At 45.8% G+C, this 25,160-nt stretch overlaps 1 protein-coding gene across 1 annotated transcript in view; it reads right to left on the bottom strand.

Annotated features, from left to right (window-relative positions):
- The window catches only part of LOC119464025 (WD repeat-containing protein 81), a 73,836-nt gene that overhangs the window by 41,999 nt on the left and 6,677 nt on the right, over positions 1–25,160 (bottom strand). Inside the window, exons 5-14 of the mRNA XM_037724844.2 lie at positions 22,701–22,913; positions 20,732–20,875; positions 17,192–17,395; positions 14,936–15,151; positions 13,314–13,382; positions 12,466–12,548; positions 11,483–11,675; positions 7,976–8,158; positions 5,827–6,105; positions 2,980–3,252 (exon numbers count right to left, since the gene is read on the bottom strand). Of these exons, the coding sequence (XP_037580772.2) occupies positions 2,980–3,252; positions 5,827–6,105; positions 7,976–8,158; positions 11,483–11,675; positions 12,466–12,548; positions 13,314–13,382; positions 14,936–15,151; positions 17,192–17,395; positions 20,732–20,875; positions 22,701–22,913 (1,857 nt within the window). The remainder of the gene's footprint in view (positions 1–2,979; positions 3,253–5,826; positions 6,106–7,975; positions 8,159–11,482; positions 11,676–12,465; positions 12,549–13,313; positions 13,383–14,935; positions 15,152–17,191; positions 17,396–20,731; positions 20,876–22,700; positions 22,914–25,160) is intronic.

Genomic DNA, 25,160 nt, shown 5'->3' with positions numbered 1-25,160 from the left:
CCCACGCCGGCCCGAGCGGCCATTTTGACTTTTCATGTCGCTTGGCTTGGTGGCTTGACGATGGCCTTGGCCGCCCAAAGTGCCGGGGGCAACAACTATGACATATTTTCGGTTTCCGCCAGCAAAAGTATGGCCCTTGAGATCCGTATTTGCTATATAAAGATGGTGTCCATGACGCGTTGTGGCCCTAAAATTGGTTTTGGCTCATAGATATTCCGTATATAAGGGTACGGCCACGCTAGCGGCAAAAAATGCGCGCGTCATGCAGGGAGCAGCAAGTTGCCGCACGTCAGCGCATTGCCGCGAGGCCACCGTGGCACGCGCGTCTCGATAAGATCTCCCTGCGCTCTCCGAACGGGCGAGCAACACCGCAAGCGCTCGTTTTTTCATGCGAGAGACGACGATCATCGATTGAAAACCCGGCGCGGACCGGCAGCGTTCCGGTTGTGATGGCTCCGTGACGTCACCCTCGTCACTCTTGATTGGTTCTTCATCTCGCGGCACGCGGCATTTGCCGCAGAACCCATTTCGCGCGGCACGCCGCAAGACCCCCGATTCCTGCCGCTTTTGCCACTTTTGCCGCGCGCGGAATGACGCGTTGCCGCGCGTTTCTGACCCGCGTTTTTGCTGCTGTGTTTTTGCCGCTAGCGTGGCCGTACCCTAAAGTCCAAGGGCGATAACGCAGTCGGGTGACGCCTAAGGAGGGTCGCTAGTCCACCCTCCCCCCAGGATAAAATAAAGTTCTTCTGTCTATCTGTCTATAACGCAGTCTCCGCGCGCCGTATGCTGTATGTGCGAGTGAAAACGTGCGAGGGGAGCCGACGACCGCGTCTAAATCTCGCGCGCGCAAGAAAAGCAGGGAGGAAGCGCGCCTTCTTCCGTTGTGCTCGAGGCACCGGCGAGGGAGCGAGGGGGGAGGGATAGCGGGGCGTCGTGGCGTCGCGCAGGCCGTATCTTGAAAGCGATCTGCGTTGGGGCAGAGTCTAGCAGTGTAGGTGCGTCGGCGGCTCGTAGCTTTCTGCGTGCTGTGTGTTCTCGGCGCTCAGTTTGCATTGAAGCGATAGACAACAGCACGAAGGTCACTTCGCTCACTTCTCCAGCGGCGCTTCCACATGCCGCCAGCGTTTGACGCGCTGTCGAGTCTGATGTGCCACAGCGTGTACCAGCGCGTCGGCAACATCAGCTGGAAAAGGAGAGAGTGCCGGCTTGGCGGGCTAGGCAAGCTGCAGCAAGCGGCAGGATCAGATTTGAATGAAGGGAGGGGGAAAGGTCACGCCCGCGGCGGCAAGATCGCCGGGTCGAGAGATGCAGGGCCGCCTCGCACACGCACACACGCATACATGCGCTCGCTTCGCATTCCATCGCGGCGGAGAAGGTGCTTCCGGTTGCTGCTCGTGCAAAAATGACAAAATTTAGGGCGAAATCTCCAGGTGGTCGGAGGGGAAAACTCGTTATATCGAGGGGGTCTCCCGCAGCCACTTCGTTACGTAGAGGTCTCAAATACATGTGCTTCTATGGAGTAACGGCGGGGAATCGAAAAACTTCATTATATCCAGGAATTCGTTATATGGAGGTTCGTTATAAGCAGGTTTAACTGTAGTCGACTTTTATTGTCCCTTAATTTGACCTTGATGGAACTGACGAAATTGATCGAATCCACCGACAGGTCGAATTAAACAGGATGCAGAAAAATATGTAAGAACGGCTGATTCATTTGGCAGTATCTTCCCCGATACTAACAAGTCCCGGAATCAAACGCGTGTTGGCTTTCTATGCGTGCAAAGTAGAAAACTAACGTAGAGATAACATTAAAGCTCCTAAACAAAGTAGGAATCTAAGGTGCACCCGATTTCTTTGCGAGAAAAATGGGCAAGGATCTGATATATGTTGCACAGTGGTGGCTGGTTTCCTAAAAACAGCATCGCCGCATGGGTCTTTAAAGTCAGCTTCGCTGCAATACAGCCGTGTTATGTGGTACGGCATACGAATATTGTGAGCGAACTTCTCCGTTTAATTATGGGGGCCAAGAAAAGAAGCCGCGCGTTAGTCGGGCATATACCATAATCAGACATTGTGAGCTACCGTTAATGCTTGAAAATCTTCCTGGGCAGGGCCGAAAATAGGCGTTTTCAATGGACGTTCAACACATTCACTGTCCTCGAAGCACCGCCAAGACAGATGCTGCCAGTAAGGGGGTCATTATTGGGGTCACCATAGGGGTCAGGCGCATGCATGCTGAAGTTCGAATTATCCGGCGAAGGCCAATCTTAGGATCGAAATAACGAAAGTTTGGGCCTATAAAGATACATGGGCGCCTGCCGAGACCTTTGGTAGGGATTGAATTGACCAAAATATTGAATTAAACGGAGTCAACGGAAGCCTACTGGAGTAGAATTGGGCAGTGCGACCCAGCATTGCTCCCCTCTTCCATTGCAAGTATCGTATTTTGGCACGCATAACTCGCACCAAAAATTTTTTTAATTTAACAGTAATGTAGAATTGGTGAGGGACAGAACAGGAATGGGCGAGGCGAGGCAGCGCAGGAACTTGGATATTAACAAGGAAGCTTGAGAAGAAGCTACGGAACTGCGCAACGAGCGATACAATGAAAAATTATAGGCGTAACCTTAAGAGACAGGAAGACAGCAGTGTGGGCGAGAGAGCAAACGTTGGTAGCCAATATTCTAGTCGACACTAATACCAAAAAATGGGATTGAGTAGTGCCTATAATGAATAGGGCAGATAACAGATGGATTATCAGAGTCTCTGTAAACTGTAATGTAAAAATGCAACGAAGGAGGGATTGGGTGGGATTTGTTTCGGTCGCTTGGGACGCCCTGAAATGTTTCTTGCGGAAATCCTGGGCTAATGTATTATAACAGGGTTCTATACTATTACCGAGGTACCCAGTCTACATTTCGCTTCTGACAAGGTTACACATAGCATGGCATTTTTGATACGATACAGAGTAGGATTCACCTGGAGCTTGAGCAAAAAGGACCGGTGGAAAAGCCGGAAGTGCCGCACGGTCAGCTGGTCAGTCGAAAGAAGGTTGATGAGCACAGTCAGGAGGCGTTCGGCAAGAACCTTTGGCCCCAGGGCGAGCCCCACGAGGTCAAACAGCTGCCACACGGCCAGCAGAGACGACTCGGGGTTCGAAAAGAGGTCGCTCAGGTGGTTCATGACGAGGTCCAGGTCGACCTGGCTCAGCTGGGTCAGCAGCGGTGGCAGCTCACGGGCCACAAAGTAGACCTGGAGCACGGAGCAAGAAACCTTTAGGAGTGGAAACTCCGCCAGTTGCGGCGACCAGAAAATGTCACAAGCCCGTGGAGCCACTATCATGCTGGCGGCACCTGGCGGCCGAGAAAGAAATTATCGCCGTCTTGGTTGCCAAGGCAACCAGTCAGCTCCCGTTCGGCCGCACGCCTCACAAGTTCAACTGAGGGCACTCACGCGCCCCACCTGCATCCCCATCTTAGGCTAGCAAATTCTGAACAAGGGTACACTGCACGTAGCAGCGCTGTTAGTATTACGGCCCTCGAACAGACACCGACAAGAACAGTTGCTGTTTGACTTAAAGGCCCACAAAAACAATGTTACGGCGTGCATGCTGAAGCGAACGCCGAACGCCCGTGTCGTCTGCTTGGCGTCTTCTTTGAGCAAGAGACACGGGCGCCGTCGAAGAGAACGCGCCCGAGCAGCCTGCCGGGCTTCTGCTTTTTTTTTTTCGCTGCTGCTGGCATGACGCGCCGCAAGGCGCCGCCACTGCATGCACCCCCATCGGCGCATACTAATGTGACGTTATCTGGTCGCACAGCGCGCGCCCGCGCTGACGGGAGTTTCTACTCCTAAATAATCTTCCTCCGTGACCTGGACACAAGAAGGGTCATGCAATTTAAACAATTGAGAGCTTTAGTCTGGGGGGGGGTGAATCTCCGCATGGCTTCCATTGGCTATTTTAATGCAGACGCTTCGTCAACGCTAGCGCCAAGGCCCCCTTCAGTTAAGGCCTTAGCAGGCAGGCGACACTTTAGTGTGCTTACGTCAGCAAAATGACCTTTTTTGTTGTCATGCTAACAGGGATGGCAGCTGCGCAGGTGCCTCCCTAACCCTCTCGCTCTTTTTTCTTTATGAGGGCTCGCCCACAGTCTCATTCACCGCAGAATCTCCCAGGGTCCGTCTTCGAAGTGTTGTTGCATCAGCGCACAATGCATGATTGCTGAGAGTCATGAGACATCTTTCGAACTGCAGCAGGCAACGAAAGGTGTCACCCGCCATGGTGGCGTAGTGGCTAAGGCTTCGCGCTACTAAGCCCGAGGGCGCGAGATCAAATCCCAGTCACTGCGGCCATATTTCGATGGGGGTGAAATGAAAAAATGCCCATGTACTGTGCATTGGGTGCACATAAAAGATCTCCTGGTGGTCAAAATTAATACGGAGTCCTCACTACGACGTGCCTCACAATCAAATCGTGATTTTGGCATGTAATACCCCCGAATTTTTTAACAAGCGGCACTGTCCTGTGCCAATTAAAGCTTCTTTCCTTCTCTCTTCGGATGCATTGGGTGCCACACAATTCCAAGGGGACTGCCGTGCACACAATACACAATGAGCAATGACTGCAAGTCTGCCCATGCCAGCCAAAGCTCGCTTCCTGGTAATGGCCAGAAAATGAAACCTTTAGCCCCCTTGCCAGTAACCTTGTCATCGCCTATCTCCGCAACAGGCAAAGGCGAGGAGGCTGCAAGGAACGGTGAGCGGAGCACAGTTGCGGGGATGGGTGGGAGGGCAGTGGAGTGACTTTCTCACCCAGCTAATGGATGGCGCTAATTACCTCTGCCACAAAAACAGCAGAGTAACCAAGGCTCGCTTTAGTACTGTGTACGGTGGGCACACAGTGGCTTAGCCTCATAGGTTAGCGAGTACGCTTGTGAGACAACTAAGACTCTAATCAAATCGAGCTATGGAATTTGAATTTAACATCTTAAAAAAAGGAACATACTAACTATAAGGGATACTATAGTTGAGTGCTCTGGATGAATTTCTACCACATGGGGCTTTTTTAACCCTTTTAGGGTCACATTTTTTCACGCAATGTGTCTCCCAGTATCACATTTTTTAATTTCAAATTTTATTTCTTTAGAGTCCGTTTTTCAAGAAAAAAAAAGAGAAGACAAAAGAAGAAAAAGCAAGTAACTTTTTAGGCGATAATAAAGTGAAGAAAACTCCAGCACTAAACGTACATGAAAACAGCGCACATGAAGCCAACAGCCATCTTGGCTCACGTGGGCTTTGCAATCTCTGTGGTGCGTGCTTGATCACGTAACCGCGCACTCAACCTCAATTTAAATAAGAATCTAATAGATTGGTGTATCAGGCATATTGCATCAAAAAATAAGGTGATAACTGCATTAGCACCGCTTCTGTTGGTATCACACCGAAAGAAATGGAATATCTTATGGCATCCTAGACAAATTGCACTGGCGTGCACCGGGGCACCCTGAGGCAACAATGATTGGATAAATCGGCACACCATGGTGTTCTGGTGCACATCGGTGCGATTTGTTGAGGATGTAGCATGCACAGAAAGAATGCTCTACATTTTATGTTCTTCCTCGAGTAGCCTCTTGTGAAGTAAATTTCAGCTGTATTTGGCGTTTATGATGTCTACGTCTCTTGTCTGCATCCCGTCTCTATCGCGGTGGTAAAATAAATGAAGAATCTAGCAACCAACTAGCCCATTTAACAGCATTACACTATCTTAAACTAGGCTTTTTTTTGCAGTCCAACATTTCGCTGCAGTTGGCCTTTAATGCTGCGCCGTACCTTCTCAGGAGCTGTCGGCTGAGCATCCAGCTTGGTGAGGAAGTCGTAGAGAGCCGGATAGTAAGCCGGAAACGGGATGGTCGACAGCAACGGCTGCAGGAGCTGGTGAGCAGACGGCGGGGGCAGTCCGCCGTCGCAGACGCAAGGGTAACGCCACTCGGCGCGGCTGCTGGTGGCCTCTTTTCCCTTGGCAAAGGGCACGGCGACTGGCTTCTCGGTCTGGAGCAGGACTTGGACGGCATTGTGGAGAGACCTGAATGAGGAGGCAACAGGCAGCTCCTGAAAATGCCTAGAGATGATTAGTCCGAGGTGCAGACTTGATTTTCTTGTGGTTTGTCGCTTATCGATTGCAGATGAACAAGTATGCTGCATTAAGGTTGGTTGGTACAGTCTGTCTGGATGCGAGATAGCACGTCGACATCTCTTGAACTGCAAGCGCCGACGGCTTCCACCGCGTGATCGTGATGCAGCTACAAGTATGGCCGATCCTTCATTCAAGAGTCGTCACACTGTGGCGGGCCGGCGCAGCAAGCGTGTGTGCGTGAGGCGTGTGCTGCGCAGAGGTGTAGGATAGCTGCCTGTCTGTCTGAACGACTGCTTTGGGTGATTGCTTTGAACCTTTTGCGGAGTGTATGTTATTTTGATTAAATATAATTTCATTGTTACAAGGTCTTTGTTACTGGTGCTTACGGCTGGCGAAGCACTGCTCTGAGACCCCGAACAAAAGCGAGAATGCTTCAAGTCTCGTCTCTGAAACAAAGCTGGTAGCAACAATGACCAATGTTGTAGGACGAGCGTGTGGTCCACTGTTAAAGGGAATGTGCATTGAACGTGTTTACTCATGCAAGACCAGCACTTATTATTTGTCTTTTCAGAATATTGGCAGGGTGTGGCACTGACACAACTTGGGCATATGACGACTACCCGGTAAAAATGGAGGCAATGTCCCGAATTATGTACAGGACAACGCAAACACTGGCTACACATTACATGCATGTTTATTCGAGATTCAGCACTGCTGACCAAATTCCGCATCATTCTTTATCCCTCCGGCTCTGGATGTCGTTGCTGTCGTCACCAAAGCTTACTCAGCTGCTCCCAAAAGATGTTTGTTGTTAGTGACATCCATGGTGTTAGATATTCCAGCAATTTTAATACATCTAGCGATAGTACCAACTGATACAGACGCAGAAAACTGTGTACAAAATCCAGTCTTCGGCAAAAACTTTTTTTTTATAGCGTCAACATTAAAATGCTCATACGAATGAAAACCCGGTGGTCGGTAACCTTGTGGCGTGGTAATCTAATTAAACTGAGAACCCCTTTGGCATTTAGGACAAATTCGCTATTTCTTCAGCTTCAGAGGAAAAAAAAAGCACCTAATTCGATTTGACAGACATTCTATCGATAAAAATATTTTCCAGACCTTCGTATACGAACTGAGTTGTTATCAGTGCTGGCACACCAATTTGGTGCTCCCTTTAATAAGCGTAAATCATACTATACGATTCCTAGGTACCTAAGTTACTGATAGCTACCAAGATTCTTGTTAAGTAATGTGATTAGCCTCCTGAGAATGTGCAGCACTGTGTTTTTTGCACAAAATTTGGAAGCATGAAGTTTCAGTTAAATTTGTGATATTCGATATGATATTCGGCATTTTTTTCTTGATTCGTTTCAATATTTGATTCGAAATCTACCATTTTGTATTCACACATACCCTACTGAACATACAGATAATGCGTGCACAAAGTGACTAACAGCTCATATGCCACACTTCTATATTTTATTAAATTCACTTCTGGCCCTATTCAATTCGTATTTGATTCAGTCTCAAAAATTACTACTCGCACACCTCTAAATTTTAGCATCGCCAAACATACAGATAACGTGAGCACAAAATGACCAACAGCTCATTTGTCCACACTTCTAAATTCTATTAACTTCTGGTACTGTCCAATTCGTATTTGCTTCAGCCTAAAAAAAAATACTATTTGTGCACCCCTAAGGTTTAGCATCGCCGCACATTCAGATATCGTGAGCGCTAAGTGCCATACGTTTGAAACTGCATATAAGACATTGCAAGCCACAACATGAGAAAAAGGGCCCTGTCATCTAATTTTGTACTTACTTGGGCAGCCTAGTTGGCTGGAATCTTCAGGATCTGCAAGGCATGCAAATAACGCTCGGCAAGATCCCTTGAGGAGTGTCGCGCAGTCGTTGAAAAGATGGACATCTCGACGAGAAGGCATCCCAGCAAGTACATGTCTGCAGCATGTGAGGTCTGGCTGCGACGCCGTGGGAAACTTCCATCTTGTTCGTCATCACCCGGCTGGGAAACAACAAAGATAACGAGTTTAGCCAATGCATAGCCACGCTGCCACATTTTGGAATGGTTAACCTTTAATCATTTTCATTATTTATTATTTAGCCAACAGTGCCAGCTGTCTGTTGGCAGACACAGCATGCAAGTGGTCAATGAAGGGAACGAGAATGAACAAATTACATAAAACGATAGCAAGATATGTAGCAGAAACAACGTAACGTGATAGCTATGGGTACCAAAACAGGTCAAATTGTATTTTTCATGGTAAGTCTCTTCAACAACAATGTAACGATAGTGATAAGAAGGAAAAAAAAGAAGGCAGAAAAAAGAAAAGAATGAGACGACAGTAATTTGAAGAACAGTAACAGCTCGTTACAAGAGCAAGGACACCAACAGATAACTGATGTGAGTGAGACAAAGTAACGACTTCAGGTGGGGTAAAGAAAAAACAGAATCATTATTGCACTTGAAAGAGCAGCAGCACATACATCATAGCATATTTGCTGACTCCAGCGTGTGTCCCCACATTTCCTCATCTTATCACACCACCAATTCTCTGTCGTCCTCAACTGCACTTCTCTTCCCAAAGCAACAATTCTCTAACTCTAATTGATGGCCCATTATCTTGCTCTATGTACCGCACCACCTGCCAAACTTCACTTCTACCTTTTAAAGCGAAGCATTCTTCGTGAACCCCCCCAGACCTTCCTGACCATGGCTGCTGCTTGTCTTGCCAAATAGCTTATACGCGGGACTGCATTACCACAGCCGCCGGATAAAAAAAAGAAAGGTGCGGCCTACCGCATCAGCGCGCTGCTATGGGAGTGAACGTGACGGCCGTAGTTGCATTGTCGGCCGCTTGGCTGGGCCGAACGGCGCTAGCTGGCGGGGATGGAACGCGCAGTTTACTGTTGCACTATCTCCACAATCGGCCCACTCTAGTCGGTGCGCTGACCCTGAATACAGCATCGTAGAAAATGGAGGCCAACCCCACAGACAGTATAATGCGCGTAAATGTCGGTCCTGTGGTGGAGGTCTGCATCTTGCCTTCTTCAATGGCAGTCAGTTAATCACATGGTGCAAAACACTGTGTAGAATATGATCAGTTGCATGGCATTTATTTAACTACTTCATGAAGGCTTTATTTCTCAGATTCCAACATGTGGGCTGGACGTGCATCATTTTTATAATCACAACTAGAATACAGTAGAACCCCGCTGTTACGTTCCCGGGTGCTGCATTTTCCCGGCTGTTACGTTGTTTTCGGCCGCTCCCGGCACAGCTCCCACAGAAACCAATGCATTGGTGACCCCCCTGTTGCGTCGCAACTGTGGGACCGTTCCCGCATCATACGTTGCGAACTGCCACCCAGCGCCGGGCCGAGCGGCCGTTTTGACTTTTCATGTGGCTTGGCTTGGTGGCTTGACAATGGCATTGGCCGCCCAAAGTGCCAGGGGCGACGCCTACGACATATTTTCGGTTTCCACCAGCAAAAGTGTGGCCCTAGAGATCCGTATTTGCTATCTAAAGACGGTGTCTATGATGCGTTGTGGCCCTAAAATTGGTTTTGGCTCATAGATGTTCGTATAATGTTCAAGGACGATAACGCCGTCGCCGCGCGCTGTATGCTGTATGTGCGAGTGAAAGCATGCGAGGGGAGCCGACGACCGCGTCTAAATTTCGTGCGTGCAAGAAAGAAAAGCAAAGAGGAAGCACGCCTTCTTCCGTTGCGCTCGAGGCACCGGCAAGGGAGTGAGGGGGGAGGGATAGTGGGCGGCGTTGTACTCTGGTATGTACTCTGGCATCAACTGCATACTGCGCGGCTGCACGCGGTCCGTATCTTGAAAGCGATCTGCGGCGGTGGCAGAGTCTAGGCAGTGTAGGTACGTCGGCGGCTCGTAGCTTTGTGTGTGCTGTGTGTTCTCAGCGCTCAGCTTGCGTTGCAGCGATAGACAACAGCACAAAGGTCACTTCGGTCACTTCTGCAGCGACGCTTCCTCCCGCCAGCGTTTGACAGCGCGTGTCCGCACTCATCGAGTGTGATGTGTTCATGTTTGCCTGTGGGCGCTGACACCATGCTTGTTAACATAGTTAATAAGCGAATGTTTACAAATTTATACGGACAATAAAACTACTATCCTTACTTTGTATAGCTGCCTACTAATTTGCTATCGCAATCGATGCTTTGGCTTTCGGGCGAAACTACGACTTTTGTTCCCACGTAAGAACTAAAATAATATTGCGTGCACTTCAACATTACTCCCATTTCTCAATTTTTTCCTGTTTCTTGGCTCTTTCGTTTCCTGGCTCTTACTTTTTTTTTACGGTCCTGTGAAAAATGTATCAGGGGGGTTCTACTGTATCAAATACCTCGTTTGCTCTCTAATCCACACCACTGTCTTCCCGTCTCTTAACGTTATGCCTACTGTTTTCCATCCCATCACTTTTTGTGCTGTCTTTAGCTTCTTCGGGAAGCATGGTCGTAGACCAAATGGTGCTGAAAACTTGCACACATATGTAATTTCATGGACTTGTTTCAAATATTAGGTCCATTTCTAGTTTATCTTATTTGGTTTCAATTTTATCCAAGCTTCCCTTGCTTAATTTTCCAGAAAAGTTAGCCAAAAATCACTTTCTTAAATTTTGCTAGACAGGGTATCAATTGCTTTTGCATGTTTCAAGGAATCCAATAACAGCCTCCTTACTGCTCTGTCTAATGTGGACCAAGAGTTACCAAACTTCGAGGAAGACCTTGCAGGAAAACACTCTTCTGAATATCAACTTCGAAGTTGTGAAAGTTCCCAGACTTCAAAGTTGATATTCAAATGTGGATAGAGTAATAAGTTTGGTCTTATTGGATTCCTTGAATCATGCAAAAGCCACTGATACACAACTTATCGAAATCTGAGGAACTGATTTTTCGCAAACCTTTCCGCAAAACCAAGCAATGGAAGCTTGGATGTATTTGAAACCAGATAAGATAAACAATAAATGAACCGCATACTCAAAATCGGGAAATCAAATGACTTTTATCTAGAAGTTTTCAGCACCGTACTCTAAGAATAAAGATTAAAAATAAAAAAATATTTTGCTGTAAGATCAGGCTCCCCCTTAAGAGCTTCTAAGTTGGTTCTGGTTGCACTGGTTCTAAACTATGTGCTAATTCCGGGAATGTCAGTAAGCTGCCCAGTTCACGACATGGGAGTGGCTTCCAAATGCACTTCGACCCATTTTTATTTGTCTACAGGCTTCCCTCTCGTGATTCCAGTTAAGAGTTCATGAAGGACTTTGAGCTAATGCTTCACCCTTGTCTCAATAAAGGACGGTCACCTGAATGGCTGAGGCCAGACTGATGGAGGGAGGCAGCCGGTGAGGCGGATGATGCAGGCAGAAGTTGCACAGTGATTCAAGCTGCTGCAGCTTGGACAGCGGCGAGTAGTCCTTGGGAAGGACTATAACCTGGGTCTCGGCCGGGACCGAGCTGCCGGTGGTCGAAGCTAGCTGCTGACCCACCGACCTTGACCTGCAAAGTGGTATGCTGTCAGTGCTGAAATTTTTAACTGCAGCAGCCGGCACGCGGCATGTTTCTCAGCAGAGCGAGTGAACTGTCCAGCCATTTATGTGAACTCGCAAAACGTGAACCAGTCGTGCAAACACGAACTCACAGACTCACAAATTTACATAACGCAAAGGGCAAAAGCCACATTCTCCGGGCCTCGGGAGGCAAGCTGCCAAGCCACGTTGGAAGTGGAGGCAAGAGCATCGATGTCGGAGCTGAAGCCATCGGTGTTCGCATTCCTGCTTTAGAACCTCTCCCAAGGCCAAGGATTCCCTCAGCTGTTTCCGGCACCACAGTTGGGCCTCTTCCTGGCTTCTTAAGTCTTCATGTTTGCCTGTAGGCGACATGAATTCAAATCGACCGTCCCAGAGTCTCGCTGCCTACACACCCCACTTCGAGCACCTCCGTTTTTACTAGTCAAGCCCAACTGCCACTCCAAGTGCCACGTTAGGTCACTTCAAACTACGGATTACCTTTCAGGCTTCAGCTTAAGCTAAAATGCTCTGCGACTAGAAACGCAGACTTGCGGTTATGTGCTGCCTTTTCATTTGTGTACTTGAACAAACTTTCTTGTCCAAACCTGAATATGTGGTTTGATGTTTGTTAACAGAATGTCTGGTCTCCCTGCTACAAACAACTTTGTCATCGTTTCACATGCTGAGCGTGTGCCTCAACAACGACAAATTCTTTTTAGAAAACTTCACAAGAGACACGTACCAAAAATAAGAAGGCGTAATCTTGCTGGGCCACTCACTTGACAATGGTTGATGGCTTTTTTTTGCTCTGGACAGCTTCGGGAGCAGCGTCATCCTCGCCTCCATCTTTGGCTTCAGGCTGCTGTTCGTGACGAGAAAACAAGTTCCCTTCCTCATGCAACCATTCAAACATAACACAGCCCCTACCGAGTTCCAAATAATCCTTGCCTGGCATAACGGTAGACAACAGTGTCATGCACAAAGAGATAACGGAATGAAATCAAATCAAACCAAATCACTAAGTTGACAGTTTCAAAGCAACACACAGGCTACTTACTTATTCATTAAATTGATTAATTAAATAAGTTATGGGGTTCTATGTGCCAAAACCATGACATTATTACGAGGCATGCTGTAGTGGCGGAACTCGGATTAATTTTGACCACCTGGGGCTCTTTAACGTGCCAGTGACGGTGCTTTATATTACGTTAAAATTTGCATGGCACTGGCGGCAATATTTATCACACTAGGAGAACTTACTTTTCAGGGTTAATTACCTTTGCAAGAAGTACGTCCCAGCATAACAAATTTTATTGCAGATTTAAAACCTTCAATATGACTTATTAAAAAATATAATTACTATTTTTTAAGGCAACATTAAAGAGACAGAAAAACCTTTATGTGTACAGTAGACATCGTTTCCTCTTTAACACATGAATACACTGCAAGAGGTATTCGTTTACAAATACTACAGCAATAATCAAAACAAATTTTAGTCTTCGAGACACCTTTAAAACAGTCAGCTAGAGTTAAGGCCCTATCCATTCATTGTCTTTAAATTTTTACCCATGTGACACATACATTATTTTATTTCTCGAAGGAACAATAGCATGAGAAATCTACTCACGAGGCTCAGCTCTTTGTCAAACGTTTCCTGTCGGCTCTTCCGTCGGGATGACATCGAACTTGATTGGGACTGAAATTTGCAGCACAGATGACAAATAAACGGTCTCACATTCTCAATGGTGCACCTGTGCTTTCACTTCTACTACATTTCGGTGGTACGGTATTCATGACAACTTCTTGGATTTTCCCCTTTCAGGTGCAAATTAATTCTGTCCATTTGAAAGTTTAGTTTTGCTACATTTCTTGCATCTTTAGGATCACAAAGTGTGTACAGCTGTGGAACAGATTGAGAAGTTTGAATTCTTCAGTGAGTTTTGCAATGTTTACAGAATGTGACAGCTCTATACAAGAACATCAGCCGTGACAACATCAACTATTTCATGCATAGCATACAAGCAGTTATATAGACTTTCTGAAGAAATGCCTGATGTAAAACAATGTAAAGAAAAATGTTTTTTTGTTGTTGTCGCGCATGCTGTTCCTTTTTACAGTTCATGTTGTCAATATAACTTATAGTACCTAATTACCAATTTCTTTTTTATTATTGTTTTTCATGCCTGTCTATGTCCTTGTACACCTGTACGCGCTTGTACTTAAATTTTAACTATGTATGCACCCTGAAAAGATCTTGGCAACAAAATAGTCGTATTCATGAACCAGTAAATAAAAATAAAAGAAATGAACCCACTATATGATGACATACTGACACTAAGAGCAAACACCCAACTATCTACCTTCCAACTCGTTTTAACACTTCACACACTATTCAAACACGGAGCAAGTGTTCCATGATGTGTGCTACACATTTTCATTATCTCCATCATAGAGCTTTTCCTTTTGACACACTATGTTGGCATGCACAATTGTCTATGGGCCCAAACTTTTGTTATTTTCTTCATAAAATCAGGTTTCGCTGGCTAATTAGAATTTGACCAGTCCTCACCCACGTGCCTGATTACTACAATGATCCCTATAGTGACCACATTAGTGGCTGCGTCTGTCTCAGCAGAGCTTAGGGGTCAGTGAATGCATTGAACACACATCATCTCCCATCGAAAACACCTACTTCTGGCCCCTGCCCTACATTTTCAAGCAATAACCATAGCTCATGTCCAAATACGGTATTTAACCAATTCTAACGTGCACCTTTTTTTTGCCAAGAAAATTGGGTCGAAAATTGCCGCCGTGGTTGTAAGTGAATACGAAACCAACATCACCTTCACGACATTTCTATGCTTTACCGCCTACCACAGATGTATAGCGGCAAAGCTAACTTTAAAGAACCAGCCGCCTATTGTGCGACACATATTAGACACCTTGCCTATTTTTCTTGCTAAAAAATCAGGCGCATATTAGATTTCTGCTCTCTTTAAGAGCTTTAATGCCATTTCTATGTTGACTTTCTACTTTGGAGACATAATTTGGCACACGTTTGATTTGGGAGCATGTTAGCTTTAGGCAAATACTGCCAGATGATTCAGCAATGTGCTTCGGCATCTTTTCTACGTCTTTAATTCAATCGGACGAATAGGTAGAGTGTTTTCGTCGGTCCCGTCTGGATCGAATTAACGGAAGTCGACTATAACAGTAGTAGGAGTAAAAAACGAGGCTTCCAATGCTCACCCTCGACTGGGGTGACCCCAGTGCGACGGAGTTGCTGCTGTGCTGGAAGCGGAACGTCTTGGGCGCCGAGCAGCGCGACAGGTAGAGGCTGGACGCTGCACGGTGTGGGTGTGGCGTTGAGAAGAGCTGCACCATGCCGCAGCTGTGCAGCGTTGTGTGGCCGTCCACCAGGGGCCGGCACACGTTCTTGCTCTTGATGGCCGCCTGTCCCGTCAGCTGGGAAAGTGAGCACAGTTTGAGACTATGCCCGTTTCATGGCCACGACGACACGCCATGCTTCAACCTGTGATAAGCAGTAAATGCGGCCGTGACTAGACACGATCAAATTGCATCCGCAGCTTTGCTCAGTGCTGGGAGTAAATCGTTTAGAAAAGCCGGAAGCTAGCTTTCCTGCAATGCACATTGCCCAAAATATGGCTGCTCACGCACTCCTGAAACGCCGAGTTAACCCTTTCCGCACCGCAGGAAGTCAGAACAACAGTACCAAGCTTCCCAGAAATGTGACGCTGCAGGCAAGCCACGTTTCCAATGCAAGCATTCAAGCAGGGAAAAATAAAGAGAAACACTACATACAAGCCGTCTAGTGTCAAAAACTGCTACTAGAAGCAAATTAACGGATGTACCCATCACGTGTCCATACTGCAAGGTGCTTTTTTTCTCATGACAACTATACCTGTCAGCGGTACAGAAAGGGCTAATTAAATGAAAAATGAGACATCCACTCAATCGTAGCAATTGCTACAAAGCAATTGGACCAGGACGAATTTTTCTTCAACTGCAAGGCTTTTCTTTTGAGGAACTCGTAAGGGTTTCCTATGTAACAATTGCTACGATTGGGTGCATATGTCCATTTTCAATTTAATTACTTCTCTCCGCCTCGGGGTTTCCACTGAACTATTACGTCAGAAAGGGCAAATGTGCAACTAGTGTGTTCTTAAATTAAATTGCAGGGATTAACATACCGAAACTGCACAGTGGGTCATGAGGGATGCTGTGGAGGAGAGCTTGGTATTAATTTTGAGCCCCTCAGGCTCTTTACATGCACCCGAAACACGGGTACACGAGTATTTTAATGCCATTGGCAAATCCTTAGAAAGTTCACACACTTTTGGGCACGTCCATCCATATTTAACCTCTTTTACGCCAACTTGGGCCACAGGGTATGTTCTCGAATAGACAACTTGGTAATACAGTCAAACCTCGATATAAAGAACCTCGATTTAACGAAATTCGCGATGTAACGAACTATTTTTATTTCCCCTATCTTAGTTCTATTGAACTAACGAAACCTCGGTATAACAAAATTCTCGATATAACAAAGTTTTTCGCTGCAAGTACAACTTCGTTATATCGAGGTTTGACTGTAAACATCTTGGGCCACTGGATAAGTGTAACTGGGTCTGTGCTTGAATAGACAACTTGGGCCAGAGTAAACATGGGCATGTGCAAACTGAGCACGAAGTTGGCAACTGAAAATTGAACAATTCGGCTACACAGAAGTGAGAAATTCAGCAACACGGTGCGTTGTTACATTGCTTCAATGCTAACTGCAGTTGACATCGACATTCGTCGTGAGATGGGGGCTGCCGGAATTTTTTTGCATTCTGCCCCCACCGAAGTGCAGTCGATGCGGCCAGGTTACAAACTCGCAACCTCATGCTCGGCAGCAGGACACTGCAGGCGCAGGCACCATATGCAGGTTGCAGGTTATATAAGTGCGAGGGAACAGTACTGAAGAAGTTCTGACCTTCATAATAAAAGGAGCAGAGCATTATATTAGAACTGTACAAAAGCAAGAGATAAACAAATGAGCTGCCATCTTATCACTTATGTTATTTACACCCACGTTCCCTCATGCTGTTAAAATACCCTTATGCTGTTTAAGAACAGAGGCTCTGGAAGACTTCTGGTTCTGATCAGTGAAATAGTGTGCTTAATTTAGCAGGAAGGAAAGACAATGGTGCCAATGGAGAAGCCTGCAGAACTCTTAATGCCCTTCCTCTGTAGTTTAATCGTAATTTTACAAATCAATTTTCCAGGAGTTACATGAGAAATTATACATGTCTGTGCTTGAAGCATGATGTGTTTATTTTAAAACATAAACAGAGACGTCCCGTATGTTGAATCAATTTGAAAACACTTTTCTTTTGGCAAAGTAGAGCAACAGGACCTGCGACCTGAAGTTTCTTAAAGCCACAGGCTCTCTGTTGCCATGGCACATGCAAAACCATTTAGAGCCAAGAGCTTATTAGTCACCTTGTAGCCAAAAGTGATGTCGATCCAGTGATGAAGGTGCTCGGAGACACGCTCACTCTCGAGCATAGCCATATGCTTTCGCACAAAGTCTTCGGGACTTGAGCACCAGCCGGGCACTCCAAGGTCTTCCAGGTCATCGTGTATGGACTCGAAGATAGATGGGTCCGTGAAAAATTCCGGAATGCACTCGTCCACCGTCCACGCCTAAATTTCAAAAGGAGACCAAACAGGCGTCTCAAGCAATCCTCTGGCGAACTTAAAGTACCGGGTGGTCCAAAGTAATAAAAAAAGAAAGAGAAAGTTTACAATTAACTCTTTCCGTACCGTGCCCATTGGTCATCGTTAGCCCTCTATCAATGGTTTGAAACGCTGCTTTCGAGACCTTCCGTGCCACTCACGGACATACTGCACTATCGGACGTGAAGGAGAACTATATTTTAGCTTTCTAAGCAGTTCGCTTTTTTCCTGCGAGGTGGTGATTTTTAAACATCCCCCAAAATTTCGTGATCGTCAAAGGAGAATGAAAAAATTTCCGGCTCCGGAAACGGCCCACGCACTTCTGAAAATCGCAGATATCGTGATTCCGCTGCCTCTGCGGCTGATCTTATCGATACATCGAATAGCAGCGAGTCAGAGGATGCTGACTTTTCGTCGGACTTTGAGTCCTGAAAGCGACGACGACGCAAACCAGCCGGAACATCGGCGGCTGCAGCCCGGCACGCCCAACTGTACTGCTTGCACTTAATTTTTTGTAGCGGAATACCTGCTCAATGAAAAATTAGGATTTTTTTGGAGATAGTGCCTAATAGACGGCAATACATTTTGTATATCTCATAATTTGCGTAAAATTTTTTTCTTAGTAGATATAAGTGTGTCTTTACAAACTTTGTTCAATGTTTATCGCACAATCTTGATTTTACCAATTTGTACCTTCTTTATGACACACATCTCATTAATAAAACTTTTATGCGTGAAAAGTGCATTCATTTTGATTTCTGTTTATGTATTACATTAAATGTTGAGTGCAGTAGTTCCTTCAGAAATAAACATCTGCCCTAACATACAAAAAACACCTATTTTCCCCATGGTAGGGAAAGAGTTAAAACACGGACAGCAGCATAATGCAGTTTCGACCTATCAAACTTCAGTACATGCTACGATTTAGGGGTGCATAACACTCTGTTTTAAATATGCTAATTGAAGCAGAAAACGGGCCACTTGCATGGGCCCTATATCGTGGCAGGCAGGCTCAAGTATTCATAGTAATAATCATGCTCGAAGAAATCGAACATAAAATGTTTTAATAGATTACTTCAATTTGAAACAGAAGTACAACTAGAACTTGTTATAACAAAGTAGCATCTGACGCAAAAATACCTTCATTATATCCAATACTTGTTGCAATCACACTGTCAAAACTCACGTATAACACAAGGATTTTTTCCTATTGTTAGCGTCCCAAATTTTCGCCTCATGCTATTTGCGGATCCAAACCAAAATTTCAGCCCGAAATCGGGCTCAAAGTTTTCGTTTCGTTATTGCTGCATGGCTACCACCATCCTCATCATCTTCTTGCGTACTGGAAGTGCCATCTAGGGACGGCGTGGGTTCGGCCGCCATAACATGCCCTGGTGGACCTTGTTCGTTGCGCTTCTAAGTGTGGCATTTCGAACACCCTTGACGGCACAGAAGATGACCATCTCTGGGAAGATTTTTCGGGCAAGAAACTGTTTGAAAACACTGCAACGGAGGACAATGATGAAGTGCAAAGTCCGATCTAAATAAATATTTTCGTTGAATTAGCCTCACTCATACTGCACGCAGATGAAACTTTTTCTTCGCTTTTTGCTATCCCCAAATCCTGCCTCGTATTATGTGCCGGTTTTTATGGTACAATAATTACATGCTGAAATAGAAACAGTTTAGATTTACTGTGTTATATCCATTACTGTTATATTGAGATTTGACACCATTCCCTCTGCATTTCACATTCAAAATTTAAAATTTTCCCACAGCCTTGCAGAACACTATAGGTTTGTCTGTGCCTATCATTATTAGTATATTATTCTCGCATTATTATATTTACAAACATAAGTGATTTGAAGACACGTTAGCAACTGCCTCCGGAGGAGAGGAAATGCACACTTGTCTGGAATGGGAGGGGGCAGAAAAGGTTACGTACACACAAGAGGAGGGTATTGGAAGCAGTAGATAGACAGGAGTGGCACAGAGCACAACAGCACAGTACTCCACAAAGCGCATATGCAAATGACACAGGCTTACGTTTTGTAAAAGAGAGACAGAACTAAGGAAATAAAAAGAAGGCTAGAAAGACACTTTCTGAGTCTCTGTCTATTGACTGGCACACTCGGAGTGGTGAAAGGGAATGAGCATGCCCTGACAACAGTTCAGATAAAGATGCTTTCATATAGTTCAGGAAAGCTGCGCATTGCAAGGTCCCTGCAAGATGTTGGAGCACTCTAGAAGGGTGTGTCTCCCCCAAAATTGCGCCCGACTCCAACAGAAGACTATATTCGCTAAGAAGTATTGCCCCATTACATTGCAACTGCATAAGTAAATTCACGCTGTGGTTCATGAAATTTCAAATTTTCTGTATGTATTTGCCAGTGTGCCCTAATTTTGTGTGTCTTTTCTTTTTCTTGTTTTGACCTTTAGTAGTGCTGAATGAATGATTCACGAACATATACATGTTACGTGCATCTTTAATGCTCTGTATAACTTAGTCGTGCTTTTTCACTGGCTGTTCTCTGATGGCATCACTCTTTTATTTCCACTACCCTTATTCACCTTAACAAATTTCTTCATCATTATCATCAGTCTAATATATGTTCACTGCAAGATGAAGGCCTCTTCCAGCAATCTCCGATTACTCCTGTTTTTCGCCAGGTGACACCATCTTATGCCTGCAAATTTCTCAATTTCATCAAACCCTCTAGTTCTCTGCTGTCCATGACAGTGCTTCACTTCCCTTGAAACCCGGTCTGTTACTGTAAAAGCATACCAGTTATCTATGCATTACATGACTCCAACATCTCAACAAAAATATTAACAAAAATCTCAACAAAAATATCAGCTACCCCTGTTTGCTTTCTAATTCACACTCCTGTGTTCCATCTCTTCACGTTATGCCAATAATTTTTCATTCCACTGCTCAGTGCCTGATCCTTGGCTTCTCAAATTTTTTTCGTTAACCTCCAAGTCTCTGCCCTATACGTTGCTTGCTTATGTTTATCCAAATTGCTTGCGAGGTCCCAGAGCAGTGTTTTCACATTGGGACCTTGTGATGCAAAATGCTCGCTCCAGTAACTTCTATTGCTATCCACAATAAAGATCTCAACCAAGAGAAAAAAAAAGAATAAAAGCATGCAATGCAGCTTGCACTTCCTTGTTTACATGAACCATCTTATTAATTAGCGCATATCTCTTTTCCTCATATAACTATGTCAACAAGAGAGCTACAAAACAATGGGCTAGATGAACAAACAAACAAACAAGCAAGCAAGCAAGCAAGCAAAATACCTGCAGCCGTTGTATGGATGCCGGATATTCGGCGGGAACCCATTTGTGCCGGACGTGCTTGCATAGGATGCTTCGTGGCAGGCGCCTCGCAAAGTACACATAGTATGTGATGTCCGCAAGCAGTTCGGACAAGTGATGCGGCACCTAGAAAATCAAGCGCACACCCCCCACAATGTCTGTAATCAAATACTTCACTCACTGCACACTGATCAAACATGTACAGAATGGTAAGAAACTCTCTTACTCACTTCTGACACACAAAAGCGAGTTCTAGTTTGGCTGCACCTTCTGCAGAAGTTCAGGGAGTGCAGCACTTTTGTCCTCGATTTGACAGTGTGCAACACACATCGCCTGCACCATGCTTTTCGATTTGACTTAGTGCAAGGCCAGTTCAGCACGAGTTCGCAGTTCTTCTGCACTCACTACTTTGGAAGTGCAAGGCATTGTACAAGCTCTTAGTAGCAGACGACATGGCGCAGTGCTAGTTGACTTATGGTGCACGGACGTTAATATCTCCTGTGGTGGTTACAACAATTACTCTATAGCTAGTACGGACGTAAACATCTCCCGAGGTGGTCACAGCAGTTACTCTACAGCTAGCACAAGGATGTAAGACACAAGTTCAATGCTTGAATGGCTGTCAGGGCACGTTAGTAAAGACTTGTAAATGGCTATTATTACACTTGATCATACGATTTTCTTTCGAAATGTGTTTTCTGGCAAAAAAAAAAATAGCATCCACGGCCACCATTTTGTTCCCACGACGTAGTACAACTATGATCGCGATAATTGCAATAACGAAAAGAAGCTGCCTTAACTTTTGCTATATGAGCATTTGTTGAAAAGGCTTAATCACCCGCAGTAGACGACAGAGCTTGTTCATTGCCGCACTTTTCTCCTCTTTCTGTAAAGGCACGTGAGGCATGCAGGTGTCATGCTGCACTTGCAGGACGTGAACTCGTGTGGCACCGCACTCTCGAGAAATGGTTCAGAAAATTCCGCGAAACTTGAAGAGACCTAAATACATCCACATAGTTCTGGAGGCAATCCTTAAATACTGCCCTGCCAAAATTAAACAGGAATGACAGGAACGAACTAAATGAGAACACTTAAAACGGTTGCTAGACTAAATGAAATACAGTATTGAAAAATGAAATACATCTGCTTATTTGTTCCTAATGGTCCATTTGGGCTTTTAATAAACAATGCATCATAACACGCAATGTAATGAAAGATACCTGATAACATTGTAAACACTAGGATGTGATCTCTCTCAAATGGCAAGGTTGCCGTTTCACCGTCGCGCCGGACATGTGTGTACGTGCCGACGTCTCAGCCAATGCAGCGGCTGTGGCACAGAGGGAAGCTGCGGTGGAGGGCCAGTCCGGCCAACTTCCCGATAACGGCAGAAAATGAAACTTCAGGCAGCGGGCTAAGCTGGCGCCAGGCCAGTACGCGCGCACGGAGACAGTCGAAGGTGGGGGTGCTACAAGGGAGTTGAGAGGGAGCGCGAGGGGAGCCACGGAAGCCACTGCCACCGAAGCGACAGGCGTTGCAAAGGCCAAATCCGCTTCTCTGCCGCACTCCTCCCTCACCTACGACGGCCTCCCGCGCGCTCGTCGCCCTGCCGCCCGCTCCCCTGAAGTTTCGTTTTCTGCCGTTATCGGGAAGCGAGCGTTGGCCAGTGTGGGAAGTTTCGTGGCCCTCACTCGCGATGTGCTTGCACGCCGCATTTCACGACTCGCACCGTTCGTACATAGTGCATGAATACTTCAAAAATAAGTCCTTCCTTTAATTCGAACAAATTTTTGGGCCCCTTCGAGTTCGAAGTTATCGAGATTCGAGTGTAATACACTAAAACAAGCATCAATAACATACAGGGCTATTAGCTTTGACGGTAAAGCGTCAATACCATCACTGTAAAACAAGACACAGAGTGCAGGGATGGAAGATCTGTGGCCTCACTGACCTGAACAACCCGGTCTATCGGCAGGTAGGCTTGGGGCTGGGCTGACTGCGACTGCACCGCCGAACCGTAGGTTGCGTCCAGGTGGTCATCCCCCCTTGTCAGCCGCAGCTTGGACTTGCTCAGGTCCCGCCAGCCGCCCTCGGGCTGCGACAGGTCTCGCACCCATGGCAGCACGGGGTGGTGCTGGGGATTCGCGCCGGTCCGACCACACAGCTGCCAACAAACAGGCACAAACCGCCAGGCCACTAGTGACAAACTATTCTAACGAAAATGTTGTGCGAAATCTACCTGGTGCTTGATCGCGGATGTGAAGTTGTGCTGCCTGACTCTAGCAATACAACAAACGAAGTCCACACAATCACGCATGACAATTGATGCGCAACATGACGGGAAGAACTGGGAGTTAGGTGGCATATGAATCCGCGAGTCGTGGAGGTTGCGTGACCAAGGTGGTCGCAAATGGTCGCATTGGTCTAAGAGTTACCATTTCGGCTAGGTCACTCGCTGTTTCATTTTCAGCACCGTGACTGCTGCCTCAAAGCGGCCGAACCAATCAGTGATGCAGGAGCAGCACGTCACAACATCCCCAACTGTAAATTGATGTGGTGACGGTTGGGCGAACAGGTGTGAACAGCCCCGATTGCGAGACATTTTGGTATGGCAATCGACAGGTCATACCCGCCAGTATGAACATCGGTCACCATAAGTCGCTTCTTGTTTGCAGTTGCATTCATTTGCACAGCTACATGTCGATCACCAGTGTGAATGAACCTGCTGATTGACATGTAGCCCTTAGGCCTTTAAGCTCGTTGGCAAGTCTCCGCAGGCTTGAGCGTAAGCACTCCTTCTGTAATGCTGAGTGACCACAAAATAGCGTTACTTAATCTAGACAAGACCAGGAAGCAGTAGTGACTGTGAATGGGCATGCATATCTCACACTATTTTCCAATTTTTTTTTGTATCTCTGTTACTTTTTGTCTACACTTATCCTACACATTTTGCCTTCCTAATGTGAACAAAACAGTAGCTTGCACATCATCTCGTGTGTGTGATCATGCTTGTTTGTGCCTTCTTATAACTATGCAGCGAAGCTTTGCATCTGTGAACAATGGCTCCAGCACATCATCAACAGCCTATTTCATATCCACTGCAGGATGAAGGCCTCTTCCGGATCTCCAATTACCCCTGTCTTGCATCAGCCAACTCCTCCTGAGCATGCAGTTGCTAATTTTATCATGCCACCTGATTCTCTACTGTCCTTGATAGCCTTTTCCATCCCTTCGCATGCATTATGTTGGTCAAGCAGATCACCAGTTATCTATTCTACACATTACATGATAAGCCCAACTACCTTCTTCTTTGACCTCAAATAAGGTATTATCTACGCATGTTTTCTCCAGCAAAATGGTTCTGAAACTTATGTTTTGTCAAAAGTCCCTTGATACATTCACAAGTGATTTACAGATGCCTTTGAGTGATCCCTTATTATATATTTTTTTATAAGCAACTACGATAACAACTTAGCGTCAGCGTAGAGCAAGAAAATGATTTACAAATGTGCTGGTGAACAACATAAACATAGAAGGTCGAAAATGTGACAAAGTGCAGTAGCAACAAGGGCTCAAATGATTTGCCACTCGTGGTCACAAATCACAGTGATGAAAGAGTTCTGGTACTGCAGAGACATGAATAAAGTGTTGAATTATGGAGACACTTTTCAACATCATCAGTAAATGAAATCAAAATAAACTAATCTGGGGTACCTGATGAGTTAGGGAATGCAGTTAAACAAGTACCAGCCTACTTGGCTGTCTAACTGCAACTGATGGCATCATGCCAAATGCCGCTTGATATAGATGTGCAATCACACACTCCCTAGTAGCCTAGCAGGCTCCCTAGATGGTGCTAGTGCCATCTATCATTGCAACAGTACTTTTAAGACATTAAGTAGCTTTAGAATAGGTGGCCCAAACATTGTGGCGCCAGCTCCAAAGAATGAGAGTCGTAGCCCCTGCACACATTCAATATAGATATGGCATTCGGTGTTTCTGTTGAGAATACTATTTTTTTTTTAGACGTAGCACGCTGCCCCAAACTTGCTCCAAAAGCTTTGTGTCAACAAACGTGGCAGCACAGATCAAAGTGACGGCACTAGTTTAGCACCTAAAGTACACCTGATTTCTAACTTGTAACATTTGCAAGCAACCATTAAATGACAATGTAGGCTTCTTACGTAAATGACGAAGATTGAATGATAGATCACTGTTCTTTCCGAGATCAGCTGTCAATTTCAGAGCTTACGAGCCTAAAGTGGGAAGGTTCTGGCTGGAGTACCCCGTTTCCAGGTTGGCTTGGCTGATAATGGCGAATAACTCACTCAGAACTAAGCGCAATAAATTGTTTGAAGCTAATGTATAGTTGAACTTCATTATAACGAAGTCAGATCTGACACAAAAATAC

The sequence above is a fragment of the Dermacentor silvarum genome, chromosome 9, assembly GCF_013339745.2.
Source record: "Dermacentor silvarum isolate Dsil-2018 chromosome 9, BIME_Dsil_1.4, whole genome shotgun sequence".
Lineage (NCBI taxonomy): Eukaryota > Metazoa > Arthropoda > Arachnida > Ixodida > Ixodidae > Dermacentor > Dermacentor silvarum.
The sequence above is the reverse complement of the archived record's forward strand: the minus strand, read 5'-3'. Positions and strand labels throughout refer to the sequence as shown.